At 39.4% G+C, this 25,729-nt stretch overlaps 1 protein-coding gene across 10 annotated transcripts in view; it reads right to left on the minus strand.

Annotated features, from left to right (window-relative positions):
* The window catches only part of MAP3K4 (mitogen-activated protein kinase kinase kinase 4), a 79,125-nt gene extending 53,676 nt beyond the window's left edge, over positions 1-25,449 (minus strand). For 2 of the 10 annotated variants that reach the window (XM_030021430.2, XM_030021428.2), the window contains exons 1-2: positions 21,215-21,868; positions 4,693-4,883 (exon numbers count right to left, since the gene is read on the minus strand). In XM_030021430.2, the coding sequence (XP_029877290.1) occupies positions 4,693-4,883; positions 21,215-21,276 (253 nt within the window). In that variant the 5' untranslated portion in view covers positions 21,277-21,868. Of the gene's footprint in view, positions 1-4,692; positions 4,884-20,906; positions 20,931-21,214; positions 21,876-25,286 lie in introns of those variants that run through there. The other 8 variants (XM_030021432.2, XM_030021431.2, XR_003924507.2 and 5 more) reach the window with 7 other exon arrangements.
* Positions 25,450-25,729: the final 280 nt, after the last annotated feature.

The raw sequence follows: 25,729 nt of genomic DNA on the forward strand, positions 1-25,729 counted from the left end.
TAAGGAATTAGTGGCAGGCTGGAAAGAAGCACCTGTATGTAGACAGCTGCAGTCCAGAGATCAGCAGTTAGAACACAACAAGCTACACAGCCACAGGGCCCCCTGCTTATTCAAGAACAGAAAAGACTTTCAGAATGATGGCTGAATACTTTGTCTTCTTTTCACTGTTCACTGTGACTGTAAGGATTATCTGCTGCACACAGCTCATTCCCCACTCTAGAAGTAGTAATTTCCTTAGAGTCTTTGCTACTGTGCTCCTCACTATAACATCCATTAATACCAGAAATACTAATAAGCTTATTTGCAAAACAGGCCTGCTCAGTGGAAGAATAATGTTATTCCCTTTCTATATATGGAAAATCATGATAAAGAAACATCCGTCAAGCCAGCATACTTTTGGGTGCCAAAAATGGGAAAAGCTATTGCTCAACATTTCAGAACACCGAGCACTTCGTGTTCAATGCTCCCTGACTTCAGTTGCACCTTGATTTCTCACCAATTTGCAAACCACATCCCAAAATCTCTAGCTTGCTTCTAGGAAAACAAGAAACAGACAGAAGATTTTAATTTGCACTATTTGCCTAGCATCACACAAATTTTCATGACAGAATGCTGTTATCACATGATGCACTTCACTGAGTTAATTATCAGATGGCCCTTCATTCTTGTTCCATTCACTACATATCTTCCAGCATCTGCAACAAAAGAAGGTACAGTCATAGAGAAATCTGCTTCCTCCATCACAAAATTCCAAACAATCTCTACTCATGTAAGACAGCAGTACGCTGGAAGAGAACTGGTGTGGTAACATAGCTCAAAGACTATCAAACATATGCACACAAAGGCATTGTATTAAGGTTGCAGAGACACCTGAAACAAAAGTGGAGAGGTATGTGGTCAGAGCACCTTCCTTCCCTTGCTTCCATTACAAACCCTGTTTTCAGCTGTTAATGAGCAATAACCAAGTTAATAAGGGTGTGACCTGCCACACTGCCTCCTTCCAATCCCCATACCTAAAAAAATATAATTTAACCCTTGTCATAGTTGTGTAGGATCAGGGCAGGTCACAATGTGTACAATGGCATTTAACTCTGGAAAAAAAAATTATATTCTGAAGGATATGAGGAAGAAAAAAAAAGAATCACAAAATCATCACAGAAACTGTTTCTTGCAATATGGACTTCATTAATGCCTCTTATACTACTGTTATTTCAGGTATTCATACATCTTTCTCTGAATAGCTACCAAGTACCACAGCAGCTGACATGAAAACCTAACTCAAACACAGTTTCCTCCTGGAAATGGAAGCCTACTAGTGCTTCTAAGAAACCTGCTATAGAATTCACTATCACTGATTTTACCTTTATCTACTCAAACACTACTGTCAGACAGCGGTACCTCACCCTCACTGGTTACTAACTTGTGAGGTTAACCAGCACCACACAGAACACAAGACTAAAAGTCCCACTGAGCATATCAACTTGAATTCCACACCACAGTTGGCACTGCCGTGAGGAGCAACAGCCCAAAAAGCTAGGACAGGCAAGGAGCGGGAAGACTTGTTCTGCATTGGCAGGAAAGAAGAAGGAAGATGAAGGAGGTTGGCAGAGATGAAACACACACACACATAGATATCCCCCCCAGACTGTGAGGTAGTTTAGGAATGGATCAACTTTTAACAGCACTTCGATGTTAAATACTTTGGTGACCTTGCAAAATAAATGAAAACCTTGGCACATTTAAAGATCACTTTCTGAACTTACACTCTAGCTACCAGGAGGTCCTATAAACCCTTTCAGTTTGTATTTTTAACGTTATTCTCCTTCAATATTGATCTTCAGATTCTCCACCCCACCAAAACACATTGAAAGAAAGGTAAGTCAAAAATATTATTCATTGTTAGACATCCAAAATGTCCTAATACTTAAATATTCATCATTCTTAACAAAGCCCAGGTGCAATAATCTACAAATTGTTTCAAAATCCTCTCATTTTATCAAATAAACAGGTGCAAATGATTCAAATATACCCAACAATAAATAAGTATCAGTGTTATAACTGTAAGAGTTCCTACTACTCATTTTATTGCAGTTTTGTAATACAGGCTTAAATCAATTTGTAAAACAAGTTCAGCTGTACTAACAAATTTTGAGTTACAATTACCTTTACTGCTACATGCGGCAGGTAGGTTTCATGACTAAGCAACAATTGGTTGGTGAGAGGGAGCAACCAATAGATGGTAGAGTCTGAGATCTTAAACAGCTCATTAAAAAAAAAAAAAAAAAAAAAAAAGAAAAAAATGACAAAATGAACTTGAGGACATGGGGGTAAGAAAGTAGGACAGACAGAGGTTCCCCTTCAAGTATGAAGTTGCAGAAGTTTCATACTAAAAAAAAGACAGGAGCACTGTTTTTTTACATAGTCCAAGAAGCTAACACTTCAATAAGCAAGGAAGCATCACTGGACTGACATTCCATACCCTCAGAGTCAGAAAAAACAGGTAGGAGACACACCTATGTCTTAGAAGCAACTTTGAAATGCAGTTAGCTTAGAAAATGTGAATCCCATGGGTCTTGGGCTGCAGGAGAAACGATTCAGAAAAAAGTTTAAACAGCTTATTGCGTCAGTTTATTTTTTGATACTAAATGCAAGTTATAAGAAACTTGGTGTGACAGAAACTAAACAAACATTGGAGATGCAAGTAAGCAAGGCCCTAGTGCCCAAAATTCTTTCAGTTGTCTAAATAAAGATATATTAAATCTGTGTTATACGTAAATGTCTGAAAAGTTATTTCAAATTTACTTTTTTAAACTGATTAATTACATCAAACTAACCCCCAAATGAATTCTCTTACTGAAGTAAAACCAATTCTATCTCCAATAATAGCATATGCACACCCATTCCAGGTCAATCAACTAGTCCACTTCGAAGTCGTTGGTTTTGGGGTGGGTTTCTTCCCCGCACCCCCCTCCATACAGAATAAGTTGCCTATACGTATAATCTCAGAAAAAGTTAAACAAAATGAACTATGAACTTTCCAGAAAAGATATTTTACACAATGTAACACCATCCAATTCATTAAAAAAAACAAAAAAACCCAAAAAAAACCCAACCAAACATATTTTAAAGATACACTCACAGCAACCAAGAACAGGATATTGTTATTCCAGAAGCAAGAACCATTCCCCTCGCAAGTAGTAAGAGAGAGACCTAAATAAGGTTAACGTTGCATTAAAAGAGTTTTAACTTAGCCAAAAGGCACAACTAAAAGCCAATAAAAGTAGCTTAATAATTCCAATGCCTACACAGCTAACTGGCAAGTATAACGAGATTTCTCTCTTCAACTTAGTTTAAGGAAGAGGTCTTCTGGTGAATGCTTTCTTCATAGTGACATTATTCAGAGCCTGTATGAAATGGAAGGGAACCAAAAGCTTTGGAAGATGTTTGTGTGGGCCCTTCTTTTATTAGGAACTTGCACTCCACAACTCTGTGAAACTGAAGAATAGACTGTATTCCCTTATTCACACTAAACCATTTACCACCTTCTCCCCTACACTTTACCTTGAAAATGTAATCCTTGCAAGCAAATGCACTCTGTGATAACATTTCCCATTTCCTCTGAAGTGATTTAAAAAATTGCTTCCAAAATATTAACTGGCAATAGTCAAGCTGCCATAACGACTCTGGCAAATAACCTTGTCTAACATGGTTTTTCTTAAAAACAAACACCACCCCGCCCACCTCCACCCCCCAAAACACCCAACCAAACCTAGGTATAATTATGTATGAAAATACTGAACATAGAATCTTAAAAACTGGGGGTTTTGCCCCCATCACAAGCTGAGCAAAACAACTAAAATAGCACAATTTTTTCTTTTTTTCTTGGAAGGGCAGCTTGAAAAGATGTAGCTACTGCATGTTTTTTAAAACTATCTTTTCAACAAGCAATTACCATATTCTATATCTGCTCAAAATTAAAGAAAGAAAAGCTTAAAATTCATACTTTAACCTAAAAATGTTTTATTTAGTATTAGATGTCGTTACTCAGTAACATTAGGAAAAAACATACACCAAGTATCTTTTGTTTTTTCCCAGTTATGACTTTATGACTAAAGCATCAACAGAAGTAAACAGTGGTAACTACAATTTAGTTGCTTCAGTGACACTAAAGAGTAAAGAATAACCACTGAAAACTCTGTTTTTCTGTAAAACAAGACTGTGAAGTGCTTCAGAACATGAAATTGGGGCAAAGAGGCAACTACGTCATTACTAGAGACCACAGAATCACAGAAAAAATTTGATTGGAAAATACCTCTGAAGGTCATTTCTTCCAACCTCCTGCTCAAAGCAGGGTTTATTTCAAAACTAGTTTAGCTTGCTCATGACCTTATCCAGTTGGAAATCTTTGGAAATCTCCAAAGATGGAGATTCAACAACCCAACCACCTTTCTGGCAAACTGTTCACTCTTTGACCATTCTCATGGTAAAATTTTTCTTCTAATACCCAGAGTTTTCCCTTGTTGCAACTCACAACAGCTGCCTCCTGTCCTTTCACTGCACCTCAGTATCTCGCTCCATCTTCTGCATATCTCCTCTGTCAAGTAATGAAGGGCTACTACTATGACTTTATGGTCATTTTAGGGAAAAAAAAAAAAAAAACAAAAAAAAAAAACCACAAAATACCACACCTACCTTTCAAAGTGGAACGGCTAGCAGGTCTCCCAACGTTATTCTTCTGGTGCTTCGTTGACATACGCTTCATCTGGCGGGGTGTACTAGGAGGAGAAGTTCCATAGAAGGCGTCAGCACTTGTTTCATCTGATAATTCCTCAGGGTCAGATTCAGAGATCTTGCAAGTAGCATCTTCTGATTTGCATTCTTTCCTGTAAAGAACAAGTTAAACCACGATGTTAAAGAATTTTTCCTTGCAGTACCTGTTCAGAAAGCTAATCCATCAATAAATCCCAACCACAGTCAACCTTCTATATTTTCCTGACACAGCCATGTATATTTTCCAAAGTTTTTTCACACCCATAAGGGCAACTTTCCAATCAAGCAAAGTATAAGCAACATACAACAAAATGGATGTACAGCCAGAGTGTCACTAGGAGAACACAACGTGTATGTAACATATTTGTCTCTGAGAAAACTTGCAGCAAGCCTAAACCGAGAGGTACACGAAACAAACAAAGGTTCAAAAATACTAACATAATGCAAGCCAGTCAATCTAATCAGCAGCAGAGACAACAGCAGAGGTCTTCCCTTCCATCTTCCGCCCCCTAACTTGTGCATACCATGAAGGCAACTTCTAAGTTCACTGAAAAGGCTGTCCACCCTTCACAAAACCTCTATCTAGCACAGGAGACCTAAATGTATGTTACGTACTTTTCACTGATTTTAATATTAAGTAGGTTTAACCTCAGAACCTTTTTTTTTTGGTAGAAAAAAAAAAAACCAGGGTTTGTATAGTAACTTTTTAGCCTCGATTACTTTGGCACTTTGGAAAAATACCAGTAATGCTTAAAAAAAAAACCTCAGAGCTCATGCAAACATGAGATTAAGATAATGTATATATGTTCTTCAAACATCAAATCCGGAAGGTCAGCTTAACCACTGGATGCGGTATCACTGAATTCAACAGAAAGCATGTATTTTTGCAGGATTAGTACCTATGTCAGTACAGAGTCCAACACAATAGCTTTCCAACCCCAGGTAGGACCTTTCATTGCTATTACATCTAGCAGCATTGGCAAACACTCCGGAGTAGCATTACATACAGTATTACAAAACTGTAATTTATTTCATTATTTAAAAAATGCTGACTCGTCTTTGTAATTTTCCAAAACACTAAACTATTTTGATTTAAATTGTTCAAAGATAAAACTATAGAGTAACTTTTTTCCTTCAATGAGGTACAGGCCTCAAAAAAAAAAAAATCAGAACAACAAAACAACAACTGCATGGTATCACATAGTTAACCCTAGCAATGGCACAATTCCATTGCAGAACAAGACAATCAAAGTCCAGACTGCTATGATTTCGGTCTCCTCCGCAGCCAAAAACTCCTGTAACCTTTCCTTTGAGTCTATTCTGGCACTCACACAATTGCCCACTTAGCCAAAGCCAGGAGCTGACCTACTTGTAAATTCCCATGGCAAAAAAAGGAAAAGCCATCGGTTTTCGTATGTAAAATATGGGCAAGCTCAAAGACAACTTCCAGTGCCAGCTTCCTCTCATAAGAAGAGGTCAGATGTAAAACAACCACAATGTGGGGCATGCACTCTTATATTAGGACTTGCTTTAAAAATAAAATATGACAAATACAATAAATGAGTAATCATGTCAGATACCCTTTCCTTCCTCCTGGACACTGGCTCTGCCCCACCAAATAAGATTAGTTCAGTAGAGTGGCAGTTGGGCACAATACCACTAATAGCTAGATCTCCTCTGCACGATCAAGTGACACACAGCAACGAAATTGCTCTCAGACTATGAACAACTGAACTTCAGTACATTTTATGCTGCTCACTGATGTATTAAGAAATTTTAAATTCATATATGGAAATAAGGTATTTTAAGACAATCTGTGAACTGTATCACTGCCCCACCAATAACATATCATTTGAATTCTTCACAAGGTTAAAAAAGCCCCACAAAATAATGAAATCCTCTGGTCAATTCAGGCTTCAGGGGAAAGCAGATGGCAGCAGGATGGTTTTTAGTTTCTCTCACTATCCCTTTATACCAAACTGATGCTTATCTACCCAGGATAAATACAGAGAAGGGAGAAAAAGGGAAGGAGGAGGAGAGGACTCCAAGGCCAAAACAAGACCCTAACTGACTGAATCCCATGGGTAGGCTGAAGCTCAAAGTGGCACCAAGACCTCTGCCATCTCTCAGAATATGGGACCCATTACCCCAGCACAGTCCTCTCATCCCCACCGCTCCCCACTTGTGCCATACATGCAACTCTCTTGCTTTAACATGTATCTGGGAGAAGAACATGCACCACTCTGGCTTGGAGGAGGAAAAAAAATGCACTTTGCCTCCATCTCTTCACATATTTTATTTCTGAAGCAGGCATGCAAATAACACCATCTTGACTCTGGTAAAAGACATGGAGGCAAAGAAACATTCGACCTAAATCAGACAGTGCAAGACTAGCATCAGTACATGATAACATCAATTTTAATTTCACTTGAAATCACAAACAACATTTTACTTGCTACTATTTTTGAGGCAGACGATGAACGTTACTCATGCTCTGGTGGAATGAGTCTGAGTGTCTGCAGGAAGAAATAAGCCCAAATATTGCCAGCCAGCAGAATAGCAGTAAGGCTAAAAAAAAAAAAAAAAAAAAAAAAAAATCAGATACTGTACTTTTTCTTTGCCTTTAGCTATAAAGAGAAATAAATACCTCAACATGCAGAACAGTTATGTTTTCTGCAAAGCCATGGAAATATTTACTGTGTGAAATTACTCTTCTCACATTACAGCTTTGAGAAGGCAGCAGGGAAGTTCAGCAACTATTGTAGATGAAGGACTTGGGTGGTACCAGAGCACCACCTGTAGTCTAAGGAGCGCCCTACAGTGAATTTGGGTATAATGACAATCACTCAGAATCACCATTCCTTGCCTTGGAAAATTGTGCTGTTTGTGTGTCTTCTAACAGTCTGATTTAATTACCACTACTGGCCGAATAAAACAAAGAAGTCTTAATCTGTTCCTACAGATCTCATGAAAACAGGTGGATAAATAACAGAAAAGGATCTTGTAAATGCTGAACTGGGAAAGCAGAACACAAGTTTATATCTTCTTGGACAACACAAAAATTTTACTTCTGAGAACTCCTGCAAACACCCCTACTGCAGAAAAAAACTTCAGGCAGAGCACACCCTTCTGATTTTGCCAAAGACAAATCAACCACAAGAGACTAAACCACATGAAACAAGAAGTCATTAGTTCCAGTGCTTACAGACTATTTATTTTTTCAGTGATCTCACTGGCCTGGCAAGGCGCAGGGTGGGGTGCTGATGCTCTTGCAGGGCCTGGCAGAGTGGATCCTGCAGCACACACATTAGGTCTCAGTTCCAAGGCAGTTTTAAACTAGGACAAGTTACCTCGTTATGAAAGACCAGTGAAAACACTGTTTTCCTTTTGGTTTTAAGTGAGTAACCTCTGCTAAGAGTCTTAACAATCAAACCTCTTCACCAGGCTGCTGGTTCTTTCCTCAACAGTCACTACCTTGTTTGTTTCTTGCTAGTCCAATCAGAGAGCATGAAGTCCAAAAATACTCAAAACACCCTCCAACCTCACACAGGAATAACATATATACCTATACAGTGGGATCCAGCATGAGTTAGTTAACATTTGAGGGGGGGGACGTCCTGGGTAATTTAGTAAGCTATTCTTTAATTTGTTAAAAAACATAGCAGATTTATCACAAAACATGCAGCACTAGAAGTCACATCACAAAACAGCTATCATGCTCTACAGAACCACTTGTTAGCAGCTGACAAGATGATCTAACTGGAGCAGGCTGGTCTGCTTAGAGGGAAGAAGGCACAGCTTGCAACTCAAGCTTAAAAATTCAGCATGCTCAGTTTAGGGTTTGTGTGCAAAGGCTGTATCTCAACTCGGAGCTCAAATCAATGCCAGTGAACACAAAGACTCAGTTTCATCAGTGAAAGCCTTATTGTACAACAATGCACCAGATACATAGGGTCTGAACTAAAGCAACTACATCAGCTTAGTCATGCTGGTATCAATTTTTCTCATCCAGATGACACCAGACACACATGATTATCAGCAGAAAACCTCTGGTATTAAAACCAGTTATAATTTTAACAGATTACTGACATAGCATTTGTAATGTTTGTGTGCTATTTACTTTTATGAACTAACCAAAGACTAATTAAATCTGCAAACCTATAAAATGCACTGCTGGCAAACCTAAATCAGATTATAGTATTGGTTATCATACAGAATTGTTGGTTCCTAAATACTGTTGCAACCAGAGTTGGGAAACATTAATCAAAGCCAATTTCTTGTTTGCTACCAAGAACTGCAGGTTTTCTCCCCCACAGCCAGTGAAAACCATCCTAATCTTAATCAGGCATATACCCAAAAAGTGAAAACTAGAAGTGTGACAACTGAAGTTACTATTTGCCAAGGACAGTTTAAACCCAATGCTTACGAGAAAAATTGGAAGCACATAGTTTTCAAATCAGTCTGTTTACAGGCTGGTCTCATCCCCAATTTTAATGAACAAAATGCTTCTTATCAATTTTACCCTAGGAATATAGAAAAGACTGTAGCCAGGATGCATAAATCAGGAATACTGGGAGAGTTGCAAGACCAATATGGCAAAAAAAACCCAACTCAAACAAAACATCTTGACAGCTCTGAAATGCAACAAAAAAAATAATAACCAAGAATGTTTCCAACAACTACTGTGTGTTACACCAAGGTGCACTTCAACCAGAGTCTGAATAAACAGAATACAGAATTTCTTCAATTTGCATACGTAGATGACAACAGGATTATTTATTTTTTGTTGTTTTGGGTTTTTTTTTACTGAGTCTAAGTGTCGGCAATATATCTACAATCTCAGTCATGAAAACTGAGATACATCTTCTAGATTTTCGAAGGCCTACAAAAAAAAATAGGAGAGGGAAAACTGGCGTGTGAAATTTGAAGCAGCAGGACAGGGAGCAAGAAGTCTGGTAACTGTTGCTGTTGATGAAGGCCATAAGCCTTTGAAAAAATACAGTCATTTATCATTAAAAATAAATGAACACATGAAAAGACCACTGAAGATCACATGGGGACATGTTAAAATTAAGTAGGCTAAAATCACACTGAAGAGTATGATTTTTAACTGGTATAAACTTTTTGCACTTTACTGAAGCATTACTCAAACTTTCAAAGTTTGTAACAACCAATAATAAGAGGTCATGCTAAAAACTGTGACAGCTATATGGGGAAAACATTTTTTTTTAATCTTCCCTTTATAACAGCTACCCTTGATCCCCATAAGCAGAAGTTTGAACGTATTAGGCACTTAGATAATTAACTCGGGTTCGGCCACTTCTTATCATCCCACACACAGCTTAAAAGCTTGCTGGGAATCAGAGCAGTAGAGGTCATGTGATTGGACTACAAGCACATAGCAATAAATCTGAGTTAGGCAATTACAACGCAGTAGCCAGGATAATCACCCACCACTACAGTTACGAAGCTGGGCGCTCCACAGGCTGCTGCCGTAAACAGCTTCCTGCAGTATCAAAGGCATTACGCCATTCACACTTCAGTTAGGCTCTTTCTCAACCCTTCCCATGGCACGCTTCCATTTCCACATAGAGAACTGCAAGATCTGTACAAGGTCCACCACCGAATTACCAAGTACTTGTTCTTGACACTCAGTGTCTTTGTTTAAAAGGCAAAGTGTCTATTTTTCAAACATATGTTCCTTCACAGGGATTCAGCTTGATAATTAAAGTATGTAGGAAGACAACGCTTCATTAGCTAATTGACAATGTGCATTACTAAGAACAGGCTAAGGTAGCAGAAAACATACGCGCTACACATTGCCAATCAAATCTTTTTAAAGCTAGGGTAGCTCTCCCTAAATGTAATTGCAACCATTCTATTTCAAAGATAAACAATATTCTGACAAGAACATAATTGCAAATTGTCGTCATCCGGCAGCTGCCGGCAATGCAAAGAGCAAACAGGATTTTTAGGTAACCATCTCTGCATCTGTTCAAACTGAAAAACAAAATGGTATCCAGTTAGAGCTGCTAAACACCACACACAACACAACTCTGGAATCAGCAGCTCTAACTTCTCTTCTGTGGGGCAGCACTGGGTTTCGATTTATCTGCATAGCACAAGAGAACGTGACAGTACTCCTGGACCAACAGCACAAGGAAGGAACTTCATTAATCAACCTGTAGCTCTTTGGGAAGCTAAGACTGAGGATTAGACAACCTAATCAGGAAAAGAAGTTAAGAAGAAATGAACTCAAATTCTGCTAAAGTACAGGACTGCTATCTGGCGTAAACTCCTTGTATTATGTTCCAACATTATGAAAGCATCACACACTCCTATTTTTTAATCACCTTTTAAAAATTCCCTTTTCTGAGGGAAGCTATAAGCTTAAATGAATGGACTTGGTTCTGAAAAGTTCCTGAACTGAAAGCAGAAAGGACTATAAATCCAATTTTGCATACAGTGTTCTCTTAAAGATCTGCTACATTTTTGAATAGTAGAAGTGCGTGCTTGCAGCTATTGCATTCAAAACAGTTATTACAAACTGCTGTAAGGGCAGCAAAAGAAACAAAAAACCTTGAAGGAAGAAGGACTGTAAGTGCAATTCCGAGGAAGCCTTCAGTAAAAATCAAAAAACAAATCTTGGGGTTTTTTTATTATTTTATTTTTTATTACAGAGCAGCAGGAATTTGCTCACAGTTTGTACAAATAAAACTGTATTTTTTGCTAAATACATCCTGTGTAAATTTGACACAGTGTTATGGGGTGGGGGGGAAATAGCCTGGTTAACTAGATACAAAAATTCTGTGACTAGCATGTACATTTACATGGTGTATGTGTCATGTATTCCTATTGTGACTATACCTGCAGAGACAGTAAAAAAATATTGTTCACATTAAAACCTAATACTGACATACAGCAATGGAGATACTTGACCTTGTATTCACATTTGAATCTCAAGCACCTGAGCTCAGCATTTCCGAGCAGTCAGTGTTAAATCTTAAGTCACCAATAACTTCTGATTGCTGCCAACATATTAATAGGACTTAGTGTTACAAACTTGGTAATATACTTGGTAAGATTTTTAACAATATAATTAAATTTGGCTTGAAACTAAGGACACGTCTGGCTTTTTAATTTGCTATCCTTAAGATAATTTGGGTAAGCTATAGGAAAGCACCAAGTTTTAGAGATATTTTTGAATGAGAATCACCACCACAAAGATAAATTACAGATACACTCCTTCTTAAAAGTTCTTCTAGTGTAAAAACCTTACAAGAACAGAAAAGCTTTCAAATTATGAAGGGCGAATGCAATTAGAATTGTAAAAAGCACTGCGTCTCTATTAAAGCCTGGATCAGCTTCCTCCTGAGAAAAAAAAACTTTATCCCTTTTGGAAATCACTGTTTGGCAAATGAATACCCATGGTTTCGGGTAAGGAACTGGAAGGAGTATCTGTTACCTGCTGCCTTCCCAAATTTTAGAGAAAACAAGAGCACACAGACCTATGCCACATCCCACCAGTAGAACAAAAAGCACTGAAAGCAACTTTGAGCTGGGGGAGAGCAGCAACAAAAGCTTTGGTGTTCCAAGTTTCCACCTCACAAGTATCTTGGAGACACTACTTTACTCTAGAAGAGAGGCATCTGGATAATTTAACTTGACAATAAACCCTGGCAGAAAAACACCTAACAGCAATCTCATAGTGCAAAACGGGAGCTTCAGAGTATCATCTCTTCTGGCATGAAGGCTGTATTAAAAAAAAAAAAAAAAAAAAAAAAAGGCAGAGAGGAAGCACAAAATAAAACATTGTTCTCTAAAGCACTTATAATTCTTCCTTCAGTTGGTAAGTAAAAATCAAGACTGCTAACTCCTTTCATTTCTCAGGACCTGTTTTTCAAGCACACTTCTCTAACTCCATGAGTATATCCCTATGATCACCCTTCTATCTGCACTACTCTTCCTTTCTACAGGAGGTGGCTAATCCTACCTAGTCAAATGCATCCATTTCCCATCTCTTCTGAAAGCTAGTATTTATGAGGGTCACATTCAACCTTTCATCAATTTCTCTAACCATAAAAGCAGATATTATGTAAGGCACACCAATGTCAAGGCTAAAATGAATGGGAAAAAACAAACCTGAAACTTATCTTAAAATTACAAGAAAGTTTGAAGGAAACAGAGATGCTAAAGATAATGCCTGGAAGTAATCTGAGGAAACGAAAAAATATTTTGTCATGTTGTTGTCTTAAAACAACATCCTAAAGCAGAAAACTAGGGCTTTTCTGTATTCACTAAGTATTTCAAAATAACATTTTAAAGAAGAAATAGTACCAGTATAACAACTTCAGTTTTAAGAAATATTCATATTCAAATTCAGCTGTTCCTCCCAGAGGAATCATGGAAAGGCAAGATATGTCATCAATTGTCTCTATAGTCTAGGAATGAACAACCAGCATGCTGGGGAAAAAAAGGTAGCACTTGGGCAGGGGAGGGTAGAATTTATTTATAACAGAGGTAGTAATTTTATCATTTACTGCTGCCGCTAACTGAAAAAAAGTGCTTTTCTCTTTCAGCAAGTAAGTCTGCAGATGCAAATTTTACAGAATCTGTTTTCATTAGAACAGCTTACAGCAGAGAAGCTTGTAAGAGCACAAAAAACATGAAGTAATATTAAAAAACTTTCTAAATCGAGTATGAAATGTAATGAAGCTTATTCACACAATCTTCTACAGCGATGAAGTAAAGAGCCTCAGAAATTACCAACACTATAGTCACAGTAAGCTGACACAAGAAGGGGAACGTTCCAGTGCGCCTTTTGTCTCGCAGGTTGCGCATCCCTGGCCCCTCTGCACAGAAGCCAACAATCATATGAACTCAGTCACCAATTTGATGGGGGAAAAACCCCATTAATTTTTTGGTGCATCAGTTACCCATCAGATAATAAGCTGAAGTGAAAACTCCACAGACACATGACTACTAGATCCAGAAAGAACGCAGTGGAGGAGCTTGGCTTCTTCTTGGGGAAAGACCATGGGAAGAAAGCAACCTGCTGTGCCAACATGTTGAGTGTAATGTAAAACTGTGCCCTCAGTCACTCTCTTCTGGCTGCAGCTGAAGCAATTTATAAGATGTGATGCCACGATGACTGTCCTTTCTGCTTTCCACTGACACTTTGCCAGAAGTCACCAGTGCCCAAGATGCACAAGCGTAACTAGAAGTACCGACCCTGGTCTTTCACTGGTGCTGCCAAAACAATCCAGCTTCACTGGAATGTCTTTGTTAGCAGGATTTTTCCAACTTCAACCACTTTAATTTTAATTAGACAACCAAATCTACTTAATGGTATGCTAGCAAGTTTCATATGACAGATATTCCTCGTTGAGGGGGGGAAGAGAAGGATGTTAGGAGAATAGTAATTTCTAGCCTGGGTCAGCTGCAAAACTAATGTAATTTTTACCTGCAGCAATGATAAAAGCAAAATACTTAGGCAGGAAGATGCTTAAGGTAATACCTGTATCACTACCAAGAACTGACTGCATTACATAATTCCAGTATCTTATTTATAAATTAACCTATGAACAAGGGGTCATCAACACAGAAATAATTACAGAAACACTAAAACTTCATTGGTAAATAGTCAGAATGTAATAGTAGCCCTGTAATAGCCATGCTTTGCTCACTATTTATGCCTTGTTTATCTTTGAAGACTAACCTGTAGCATGGCTGCACAAATGCAAACACCCAATGCTGCTATGAAGCCCTGACATACATCTTGCCACCTGCTTGCAAACTATGGGTTTACGCTACAACAGCCCTGCTAACAGTTAAGCACCAAGTACAATAAATCCCAAATCAGCTAAGGCCTGAGAGACGTACAAAGCAAGTATTTCTGCTGCATGATCGGCAGTGGTTTGGAGCAAGACTTCACTGTGACAGAACAACCACTATTTTTGCAGAAATCTACAAGGAAAAAAAAAGTCATTATTGGGGAAAAGACTAATGTAAAGCTTAGAGCTAAACAGTTAATCTTTAATTGATTCCCAATGACATCTTTTCGCCCTTGGTAACTCTTAATTAAGCTGTTCAATTAGAACAGAAGGACCCAGCAAGTGTGAACACACTTCATTTCTATAGTACACTTCAAGCACATGTCTGACTGTAGCCAGTTCCCCCCATTACAGCACTACTATATTGACTAGCAGTATTTCTTTTAAGAGAAATTCAAACAAAATCTTCTGCTTCTCAAGATCTGGAAACTACAACAGTCAGTTTTGTAAATTACTAATACTTTGACACTTTCCCCCACATTCTCCTATATTCTTGGGCAGAAGCTTCTAAGTGCTTGATTGTTATATTTAGGACAGAAAGACACAGAGTCACAGAAAAATGTAACAAAGGCTATTGAAACATCAGAGAGGTGTTGAAGCACCTTTTAACTTACTATAAGAATATGGTAAACTTCAAAAAGAAATCATCAAACAATGAGCTAAAAATAAATTAAGCAAAATGCAAATTAGTATTAATCATATCTTTTTATTGTGAGCAGATATAAGAGCTATTGAGACCTATTTAAATGATCCAAGGAAGTAATTTTTCTTCTGCAAGTTACACCAACTAGAAATAAGTACAAAAAATAAATAAAATAGAGCTCTTATAACAGTTTTGGCAGTTCTTCATGTTCTCATCTCAGAAAAAAATAATAATCAGAACTTCCTGTTCTTTTTTACTAGTAAATTTGGAAACAGAGAAAGGTTAACTAATTTTTCCATCTTGGATTTTTATAAGTTTTCATGCAAGTTTGGATTATGACATAACAGCATTTAGAGAATATGCATGCACATTCATCTCTGAGCTTTTTTTTCCCCATTCACAAATAGATTATTTGATTAAAACTGTACCATATGTTATTTCAGTAAGAAAGAACAACAGACCTATTTAATTCTGACATTGCTCTATAATGTGTAAAAAAGTGTGAAAATGTTGATGGGTTTGTCAGGTATCCACATTTAAGCCTACCAGGTGAGGCTCCAAATGGATCAAAGGTTAGAACGGCAGGAGTTGAGAGAGCTTCACCCAGCCTAGCCAGTATGCAGCTCTCTTCAATGCCTCAGAACAACTAATGCCAAAGTATTAATTGGTTTCAGCCACCATGCTTCATCCTCAGTGCTACTTTTTCAACCTCAAGTATATCCTAACTCATCTTTGGGAAAAAAATATTTTTTTTAAACTGAAATTTCCAGGAACAGCACTTTATCTTTTTTTTTTTTTAATATGAGAAGCCCTGAAATACGTTTTCATCACTAAGGTAAAGATGGTTGAGCATTACCTAGCACAGTATAAATCCAAAGGATAAGCGCTGCAGTTAAATTCTTGGCACATGCACAAATCAGATCCCAAGGTCTCAACCTACTCAAGCTACACACCTAAAAAATAAAGTATATTTAATTAAGAACTACTTATGAAAACTCTATACCATCAAATCTGGGTGGATTTTCAGGAAAATTTAAACCACATGAGGAAAAGTTACATACTACTGGGAAAAGAGATACTATGACAGAAAGTTGTTAGGCTGCTAGGCTCAGCTATAAGTATATCATATACAACAGCGATATATTGGGAAAGACACAGACCTAGGATAAAAGATAACAGGCCATTCTTCCCCCCCTCTCCCGTGCACAGGCTTTACTGTTCTGGCAGAAAGTTCCACTCCTAGACAAGAAAAAGCTAACAACTAGTTTTGATCCCAAAGTTTCAGTTAATCTTTTAGATGAAGTCAATGTCTACAGGAACCCTAAAGGTAAAGCATTAAAAGTTAAATATGTTTTTAGTGGAAGGTGGTGCCTAAGCACTGGATGCTGGACTACTAATCCACGACCTTTGGAAAACCCAGGCCATGCAATGGAGCTGCAGTACTCTGCACTATTTGGAGCATCCCAAACGCGCAACGGACATGCCCGCAGAGAGTTCTACGGCGCAACCGAGAAGTAACAGAGGCATAAGTAACTGTGGCCTTGTTACCACTTACTGGATGGATGTTTTATAGCTAAAATGATAAAAACCTTTACAAATACTGCTCTCAGAGAAGCCGTCAGCAAGTAAACCAGCAGCACACATAAGCCGAGGTCAGAATAAATCATACATGTATACCACATTAGAAAGCAATATAAGACAGTCAATACAATTAAATGTTAGCAGGACATGGAAGGACCAGAATGAATTTCCTCCTTCTACCTCATGACAGCAGGAGACATTCATCAGGGCAATAAAGTTATATCCCATCTTGTCTAGATACAGAATAAACCTGATCAGGGTTCATGGCAAGCTGATGTGATTTTACATACAGGGTTCTTGGACTAGACATGAATGAACATTTAACAACTCAGTAACACTCAAACTCAGGTGTTAAGAGCAAACATTCTGGTCTGGCTTTATGTTTGCAGTTGGCCAAGGATGAGCATGGGACAATTATCAGCTCTTTAAATTAATAAGCTTCTAAGTTATTTTTAAAAATAAAAAAATTATTTAGTTAATAGATTACAGGATAAACATTGCATCAATGCAGTTAACACCTGAGAGCAGAAGAAAACTTAATGAAAGTAATAGCCCTGCAAACATAAATGGCATATACAACAGCAAATGCAACCACACAGCTGAAGAAATAAGAACCAAGATAACTGTATCTTCCTGTGCTGAGAAGTCAACGTACTACTTGACTAGCAGTGAGTAGTATAAAAAAAATTGTCTTCTAAATCTATTTTAGATCCAGTTTAAAAGAATAGTTTGTATATAATTGAAGAAGCGTGGTTGTCATGGAAGCCAAATCTTTATAAGCCTTTAAAAATCCCAATTTGCTCCCTAAAATAAAAATTACTGCATATCCCTTATCCTTTTCTTTAAATTCAGTACATCTGTTTTTCATCACAGCACGGTTTGCATTCCACAAGGGCCAATATCACTAGCTTACATAATAGTAAAACCAACCTTGACACAGACAGCACTAATTAACAGACATAAAAACAACTCAGGCAGCCACACAACACAGACTAATCCTTGCTGCTACAAATGCCAAAGACATCTCAACTAGCACTTCATGGGTGTTTGCGCGTAGGTGGAGTAATCAGTCATTCATCCCAATCTTGCACATGTAAACAAGAAAATGCAATACATGAAGAATAGAGATTACATCTTACCTCATTTAAATGCATTAACCCCCCCCCCCCCCAAAAAGGATTGTAAAACTCTATACACTTAAACCATTTTTTCCCAGTGAAGCTATGATCCTAAGTTGATAAAATAGTTTTAAACTCTTTCACTGCTGATACACTATCGGTCATACAGATAGTTTGGCAAACAGAAAAATAGGTTGAGCACAATTCACGACATGACCTCAGGCTTCGCCTAAATAACAGATGCTGCAGACTGACAGCCCAATTCATTGTCATCATAGAGCAAACAAATCTGATAGACAGACCACTGAAAAATTCCCCAGCGCAGAGGAATTCACAATTCTGTCCTGCTTTATTCACAGCCTTGCTCTTTCCTTCACCCCCTGCACTGGATATATGCCAGAAGAGGGCTACGAACAATCAAGGCACAAGTTAGAGTAGCCCTACGGCTCTTCATGCCTTTGCAGTGCCACCAAAATTGGCATCCCAACAAAGGAAATGCTTAAGGCCTTATTTTTCTCTATAGTGGATTTCGTGCCAGAAAATTCTTGGGAAAGCCTAAAATTGGGCTCGGAAAATTTAAAGCCTATAGGCCATAACCAAGAAGCACCAAACATGTACCTGTTTTAATAAGCGTTCTGAATTATCTAAGTGGAAACACCTATCTTGAAAACTTCATTTGCTTTGTTACAAGGATTGATACTTAAACGTGAATTCTTTCCAAAACCTTTTAGTCATATCTTTTCATTTACCCATAACCACTGCAGGCTGTCCGATGTCCAAGTGCAATTCTATCTCACAATCGACATGTGCTCATAGGTTCCCTGAGCGTTTTTCAGTTTTGAGCTGCCTCCCCTCTCTCCCCACCCCAAAGTCTATGTTTCAAGAAAGAAAGGAAGACCTGAGAAAAACAGTTTGCTTTTGGAGAGGGATTCTCAATCAAATGCTTTGGACTAAGGACTGTATAATTCAAAAAAAGCCATGAATACATTGTGTGCTTGCCTTAGATTTACAAAATGTACCATTGCATTTATATTCTGACAAGACACAGAATCCTTACAGTTTTCCAACACAGAAGGCAGTCTCACAACAATAAATCAATAAACTTTCTCTTTTAAACAAATGTAGGTGTATTGCTAATGAGAATGACCAAGTACTTCTCCAACAGAATTAAATTTAACTTAAAAAGAATGCATTATACCAGCGCCCTTCAGTGCTAGCCAGAACTCTTTATCACAAGAACACATTCTTACTCTACAAACAGGATTAAAAGCTATCTGCCACCAAATGGATTTCAAATTCCCAAGCCTGCACACAGTCCCACTGATTTCAACAAGATTCCGACCTCACAGCCGTAAGACTGAACACCTAATAACTCCAAAGTTTACATCAACTTTAATCATGTTGAAAAAGCTTCACTTTACTCTTGTATTACTTTTAAGAAAAAGCAGTACTACATAAAGCCGGAGAAACAGTTCTGTTCTAAAGCAGATGTGAAGTTGATACACAAAGTACATACAGAAGTGAATCACAATGGAGTACACGCATTACCCTACACAAATTAAAGCTACCTAATTGTTTTGAGACATCTCCTTCCCACCCACCAGCTCACTCCGAAGTAACTAATTCAATTTTCATTTGCTGGGTAAAGTTGCCACCACACTATCCACACCCACATCCGACTCATATAAACTGTCTTTTAATAAGCAGAATCCAGCAGAGGTCAGAAATGGCCCTAGACAGGAAATGCCTGGGTGTTTTCCATTCAGGCACTGCAGATTACTCTTCTACATGAAGACAGCCCAGGTCTAGGGTCATGCTGTTGTACCAGCTTAATTTAAATCATTTTCTGCTTAACATGCACTATTATTCTTTGAAGATACTGTAAAAAGGAACTTGGAAGCTTACAAATTCAGTTGCCCTATTGGCATTTGTATTTCCTAATATTTCTGTTAAATCTAATTAACTGTTATATACCTTCTGGTTTGGGCATTCTCATGACGTAAGAAAAACAAATCATTAAAATACATTAATGAAAACTCAAACCAGACATTGTTCAACACCATAGCCTCGATCCAAACTGGAGTGCATCACCACTTCCCTTTTATTACATCAATACGAAACAGTAGCTTGCAATATCCAAGAATGATCTCAGGAACGTGACAACACATAGCTTTTTTGCACAGCACACCTGGAATACAACATGCTTGACTACTGCCTTACAGTACTAATTGATCACACAAGCGTTTTAAAAAACGTTTCCTGAATGCCTCCTAGTGAGAAGTGAAGTGCATCAACAGGATGTTATTTTAAAAAGAGAAATAATTGCCAAGGAATTAATAACTTGGACTTATGCAACACTTCTATAGCCGGCTGGAAACACTAGACCATGAAGTAATTTGCATCCCCATCTCTCAGCAGGGCACAGATGGAGACTTGCAAAAAACCAATCTGCAGGTCAGCAGATTCAGGAGGTAACAGCAGTTGCAAAAAGCTTGAGGCATCATAACGCTAGCCCTCTGTGGAAGTTGTTGGGGTTTTTTTGTTTTTTTTTTAAACTGTATCTTCTGACAAATACTGACTGCAACGTTGCCAGGAGCGATGCTCCAAGATCCTGCAGTTATATCGGCGCGCCAGAGAGAACCTACCTACCTACCTGGTTTTAATCACGGCTGCTATAAACACCGGACACTCTTCCAGAAGGCAGCGTTTTTAGCACCCCCGTTCACAAGTCAGAGAGCACAGGTCACACTTTGTCAGCCTCCAGGGGGGCTCCAACAGCTGCTCCCCCTCCCCTGCACCCTTCCGAGCCACCGGCTCCAGCCCTAACTGCCGGTAAAAGTTTTCCCCGAGAGCTGGCCTTGCGAGTGCCCCAGAAACACCCGTTTGCTCCTGCTGCTCAACGCGGGGGGGAAGGAAACGGTTTGTTTTTAATTGCAGAGTGCCCACAAAACATTGCCTTACCCACCGCAGCCACTAGAGATTTCTTATCGAAGCACTTTCTCACTCGGTGGGCGCTGTATAGAAGCGCTGAAGCAGCAGCAGCAGCCGGAGCTTTTGCATCGCGCAGGGACCGGGGGGTGGGAAGGTTAAAAACGCACACCCCCAGCCGCCCACCGCTCCCGCGGCCGTGCCCCCGCAGTGCAGAAGGGGCGGCAGGCACTCACAGCCGCGGACGCGGCGGCCCCGGCCCCCCAAGCCACGATCTCGCAGCAGGCGGCCTGCACCGCTCTCTGGACACAGCTCCCTATTTGGCAGCGCTGGGTACTGACCTCCCCGGCGGCGGCGGCTCCTCCATGGCGGCGGCAGAGACCAGCGCGGCGACGTTTCTCATGCATGCACCGAGGCCGGCATGGCGGCGGATCGCGGTGCGCGGCCCGGCCTGGCCCGCTGCGGCGCCGGGGGTGCAGCGAGGAGAGGGAGGAGAGGGGAAGGGGGGGGAGGTCCTCTACCCAGCTGCAGAAACCCGGCCGCGCAGAGCCGCCCGCGCGGCCGCCATCTTGAAAACAGCCTCCGCGGGCAGAGAAGCCGGGAGCATCGCTACGGCGCGCGAGGAGGGACCGGCCGAGCCAGAGGCGCTCGCTCCGCCGCGGCCGGGCGGGGAGCGGCTCGAGGCGTGGGCTCCCCTCCCTTCCCCTCCCCGCCCGCCCGCTGCCCCCGCCGGGGGGGCACCCGCCCCTCGGCCAGGCGGTGGGGACGGGGCGCGCTGTGAAACGGCGGCGCTTCCCTCTGGGGATGCAGGGCAGGTATTTCCCCGCCGTTCTCCGGGAGGGGCCGCGTTTATTCCGGCGCCAGGCGGTGAGGGAGGCGCGGCGGGAGCTGCCGCCCCGCCAGCTGGCGCCTGGCTCCCTCCCCACCCGTGACGGGGCTGTTGGCCGTTAGCGGCTGCCATTCGCATAGGGGCGCCGGGGGTCTCGGAAACTGCAAGTTTCACCAACTTTAGCAGGCAAGGATAGAAGAAAAATCTAAGTTCTGAGAGGAAGATGGTTTCCCTCAGCAGGTACCCGCTCCCCGCAGCCTGCTTGCATGAGGGCCAAGGCATACTGAGGCTGGAGGTACCGCGGCCTTCTGCGAGTCATTCGAGGGCACGAAAGGCCCCCGAGGAAGAGGGGGTACATGGAAGAATGGTTAGGAGCACTCATAGCTTTGCAGGAGAAAAAAAAAAAAAAAAAAGCAGGCATCATTTATTGTACTGCTTACAGAGTAACTTGTTTAATTTTATAAACCTGGTCTTTCTAAAGCCTCCAGCAGCACTGGTTATCAGCCTTGAACAGAGAACTGGAGCCACGTTATCCATTTGGAAATTCAGGGAGGAAAAACGTAATTTCCTGAACTATAGCTTGGCTGGAATACCGACGTTAACGCCCTTCAAAGGCAGAAAAGTGCCATGAGTTAGTTAATTGTTAGAGTTGGTGAGAGAGCACCTCATCTTTTGTTTTATAGGACTGGAAGGACAGCAGCAAACCCTGGTATCAGTAATGTGTATACAAACACTACATGTTACTTCAGAAGAGTGAAATTTGAACTTGGACTGGAATCAATGCTAGATTCTGCTTTATGCCCAGTTCCTTCATTAAATTACAAGAAATTTACACAGATTTCTAGCCTGATACTAAAGTTCAGTTGTAAAGTCACTGTTCATGATACAAAGTTGTCCATGTATCTGTCCAAGTTCAAGAAACAAAGTTTCTACAAATTTATTTTAACAGGCCCTTTGAAATAAGAGATTTTTTTTTTAAAGCCAAAATGCAGAAGATACTTCAACTATACATTTATCATCTTAATAAATACATGCATTAAAATGTACAACCAGATGAAATAACATTATGCTGGAAGCCAGCTCCCTGTTTTCTGTAGGTGAAGAAAAATACCTGGATCATCATGCCCCTGATGGTCATAACATCTAAACATCAAGACATTCAGCATTTCTGTGCAGAGTTATTATTTAAGATTACTTCATATAATTGAAAAAAGCAGTATTTAGCATGTTAATGATTTTTTGCCAAATACTTCTGCCCCAAACTAAGAAGCAGTTCTAAAGGCAGGTACACATAATACATTCCTACTAATCTGTCATGGTGAACAAAACGAAGAAACTATAGATGAAGAAAGTCAACATTAGAAATTCTGAAGTGCTAACCTAATAAATTACTTGTCATCTCCATATAAACATAAATTCTCTAAATCTAAAGCAAAGCTTCACAGTATGCACATTTTTAGTATGACTGCAAATAACAAAGGCTCAATGTCATTGATGAAATAATTGCATAGCAATGGCTTCTGGCATTCTTCTCAGATACGTTATGGATCATCGTCTGACACCACCTCTTCAGCTAGTTGCAGGGCAGAGAAGTCTTTATGTTTAGCAATCATGGCAAAATTTTTCAGCTTCTTTGCTTCTTCAATCAAAACAATCAGTGTAGCAGTATGTTAGAAGCACAGAGTTTTCATTAACTGGGAAAGAAAAAAATCTGATATTGCCTTTTGCCACAGATGTCATGGCATGATGGTATGGATGTGCAGACATCCCAGGGGCCCTTGGCAAAGGTGAAAGTGGGGACTGCTCCCTGCCACTACTTTCTGTAAATATTAAGATGATTTACTGAAGTAAATTGGGGTTCACTGCAGCCTCTCAAACAAGGAAGTCCAGAATAATCTTCCCTGCATGCCTCTTCCCCTTTCCCTTTAGGGCAACCCAGCATATTGGGTTGCATCACATTCTTGTGGTATACCATAGAGAATATGCTAAAACTACAGATAACTGGCTGAGCAAAGCAAGGCTGTAAGTTTAATACAACGACACTTCTTTGTCTGCAATAGGCGATAGCATCCCACATAGCTCCTGGTATCAAGGAGAAAATTGTAAGAGGAGATGTTTATGAATGGCCTATGGAGAACTTGGAAGGAAAGGAAAAGAGATGCAGGATATATGGAGCTGATAGTACAGGAAACAGCAGATGACATAAGACTGTCAGAGCCCATCTAGAGATAATATTTAGCAAAGATGAAATTTAAAGAAGTTACAGAGGTCTTACAAAAATTGATACACACAAAATTCTTTTAATTATTTTTGGCTTCTTTTAAGGGATGTCTTTGTATTTCAAAGACTCCCTGGCTGCCCATTTGTGAGTCTAAACATTATCAGCATTGCACAGGTGCATGAAAATTAATAAATGAAATTGTTCACTCTGGTTCCACTACTGGAACAGAAGAAGGCACAAAATTAAAACAGATATTACAATAACCGATGTCTTAATCTCTCAGAAAATTGAGTTAAAATTTTAGTAATATTAAAGGATTTTATTGTCTGATGTGACAAAATTGTGACCCCAAAATTCTAGGTTTAAAAACAAACGAACAGGCAACTGTCAAAGTAGACAAACTTATTTCAGTTTATCTTCTGTTTTCTGAAGTTTTAGGATGAATTTTCTTCTTTTTTTCAGCAACCATTTGGGTTTATATTTTTAGCAGCTACTGTGATTGCTTAGGAATTGCTTTTTATTCCAGCAGTGTGCCTTTTATTACACCAGCAGTCCTAGAACTTGCAATAAATATTTAAGAGATTGCAATAGCATCCTAGTAACAAAAATAGGTCTTTCAAATAGCTTTTTTTAATGTCTACTGCAACTACCCTTCAAATTTCTATCTGTTCCTGGGGCGTAGATTCTGTTATTCCTTTCTCCTCATTTCATCACAAATATCAGGCAGGATCGTACATGCAGCTGTGCTTTTGCCATTTGTGAATTCTACAGCTCTTTTCTATATACAAAAAATTCTAATGAAGAAAGATTCGGTCCATGTAGGTAATTAAACATGTTATAAGAATATCTTTCAAAAATTTTCTCCCAGTACCTGTCACAAGGCCAAACTTTTACTTCAGATTATGAATGTTATGCAGTATAAGGCACAACTTTTTTTTTAACACAGTTAATGAAACATAGTAATCAGATGGTTCTTCACTGTGAACTACATGCAAAAATTAAATTCTTGACAAAAACAGATTTGTAGATTTAGTTTTTTCCTTCCAATAAATTATTTATTTTAATTCCACTAAAAGCTGTTTAAAAGTAAAAGCAAAGTTAATTAGACATAATCCCCCTTTCAGCAGTAGACACTGGAAAGCAGCCTGTTAGGTATAGTTAGTCTAGATCTAGTTAAATGTGCTGAAGATAGAATTTTCATTTTTTCTTGGTCACAGATTAGAAATGCTCTTTTGCAATGTGATGAAGAGGAAAACATGAACCATACCTGCATTTAATATCTAGAAGACAATCTGACACCATTTCTTTCTTATGTAGATATTGCAATGAGCTACTCCAGAGTCAAAATAAAATACCAAGATACCTGGTAATATGCAGATTCTTCCATCTACAGTTTTGTTGCTTTCACAGAGGAGCAAGTTGGGGGGTTTTTTGAAAGAAATGGAACTCAGTTTTCGGTGTCATATAATTTGAGCTTTGCTGCAATTGATTTGAAGTGTGAACCTCTGAAAGAAATTAAGGAGTCACGCTGTATATACCCCTGTTCAATCATCCGTTACCACTGTGATTCATTCACTTCAGAAGCTCGCATGATAGCTGCCAAAGCTTGTTCAGCAGCATGGTTTAACACCCATGCTATAATAGGAGCCAGCTAGCTTGAGGGAGATAGAGTATTTCTGTCTGAACACTGTCATCTCACATGCTGTATGTTAGATCACAGAGGGCTTGATATCATTAACTCATCGCTATTAAAGGAGTATTTGTTAGTAAGAGTAGCATGAGGTCAGAAGCATTCCTGGGATTATT

Source organism: Aquila chrysaetos, chromosome 8 (genome assembly GCF_900496995.4).
Source record: "Aquila chrysaetos chrysaetos chromosome 8, bAquChr1.4, whole genome shotgun sequence".
NCBI classification, from domain to species: domain Eukaryota; kingdom Metazoa; phylum Chordata; class Aves; order Accipitriformes; family Accipitridae; genus Aquila; species Aquila chrysaetos.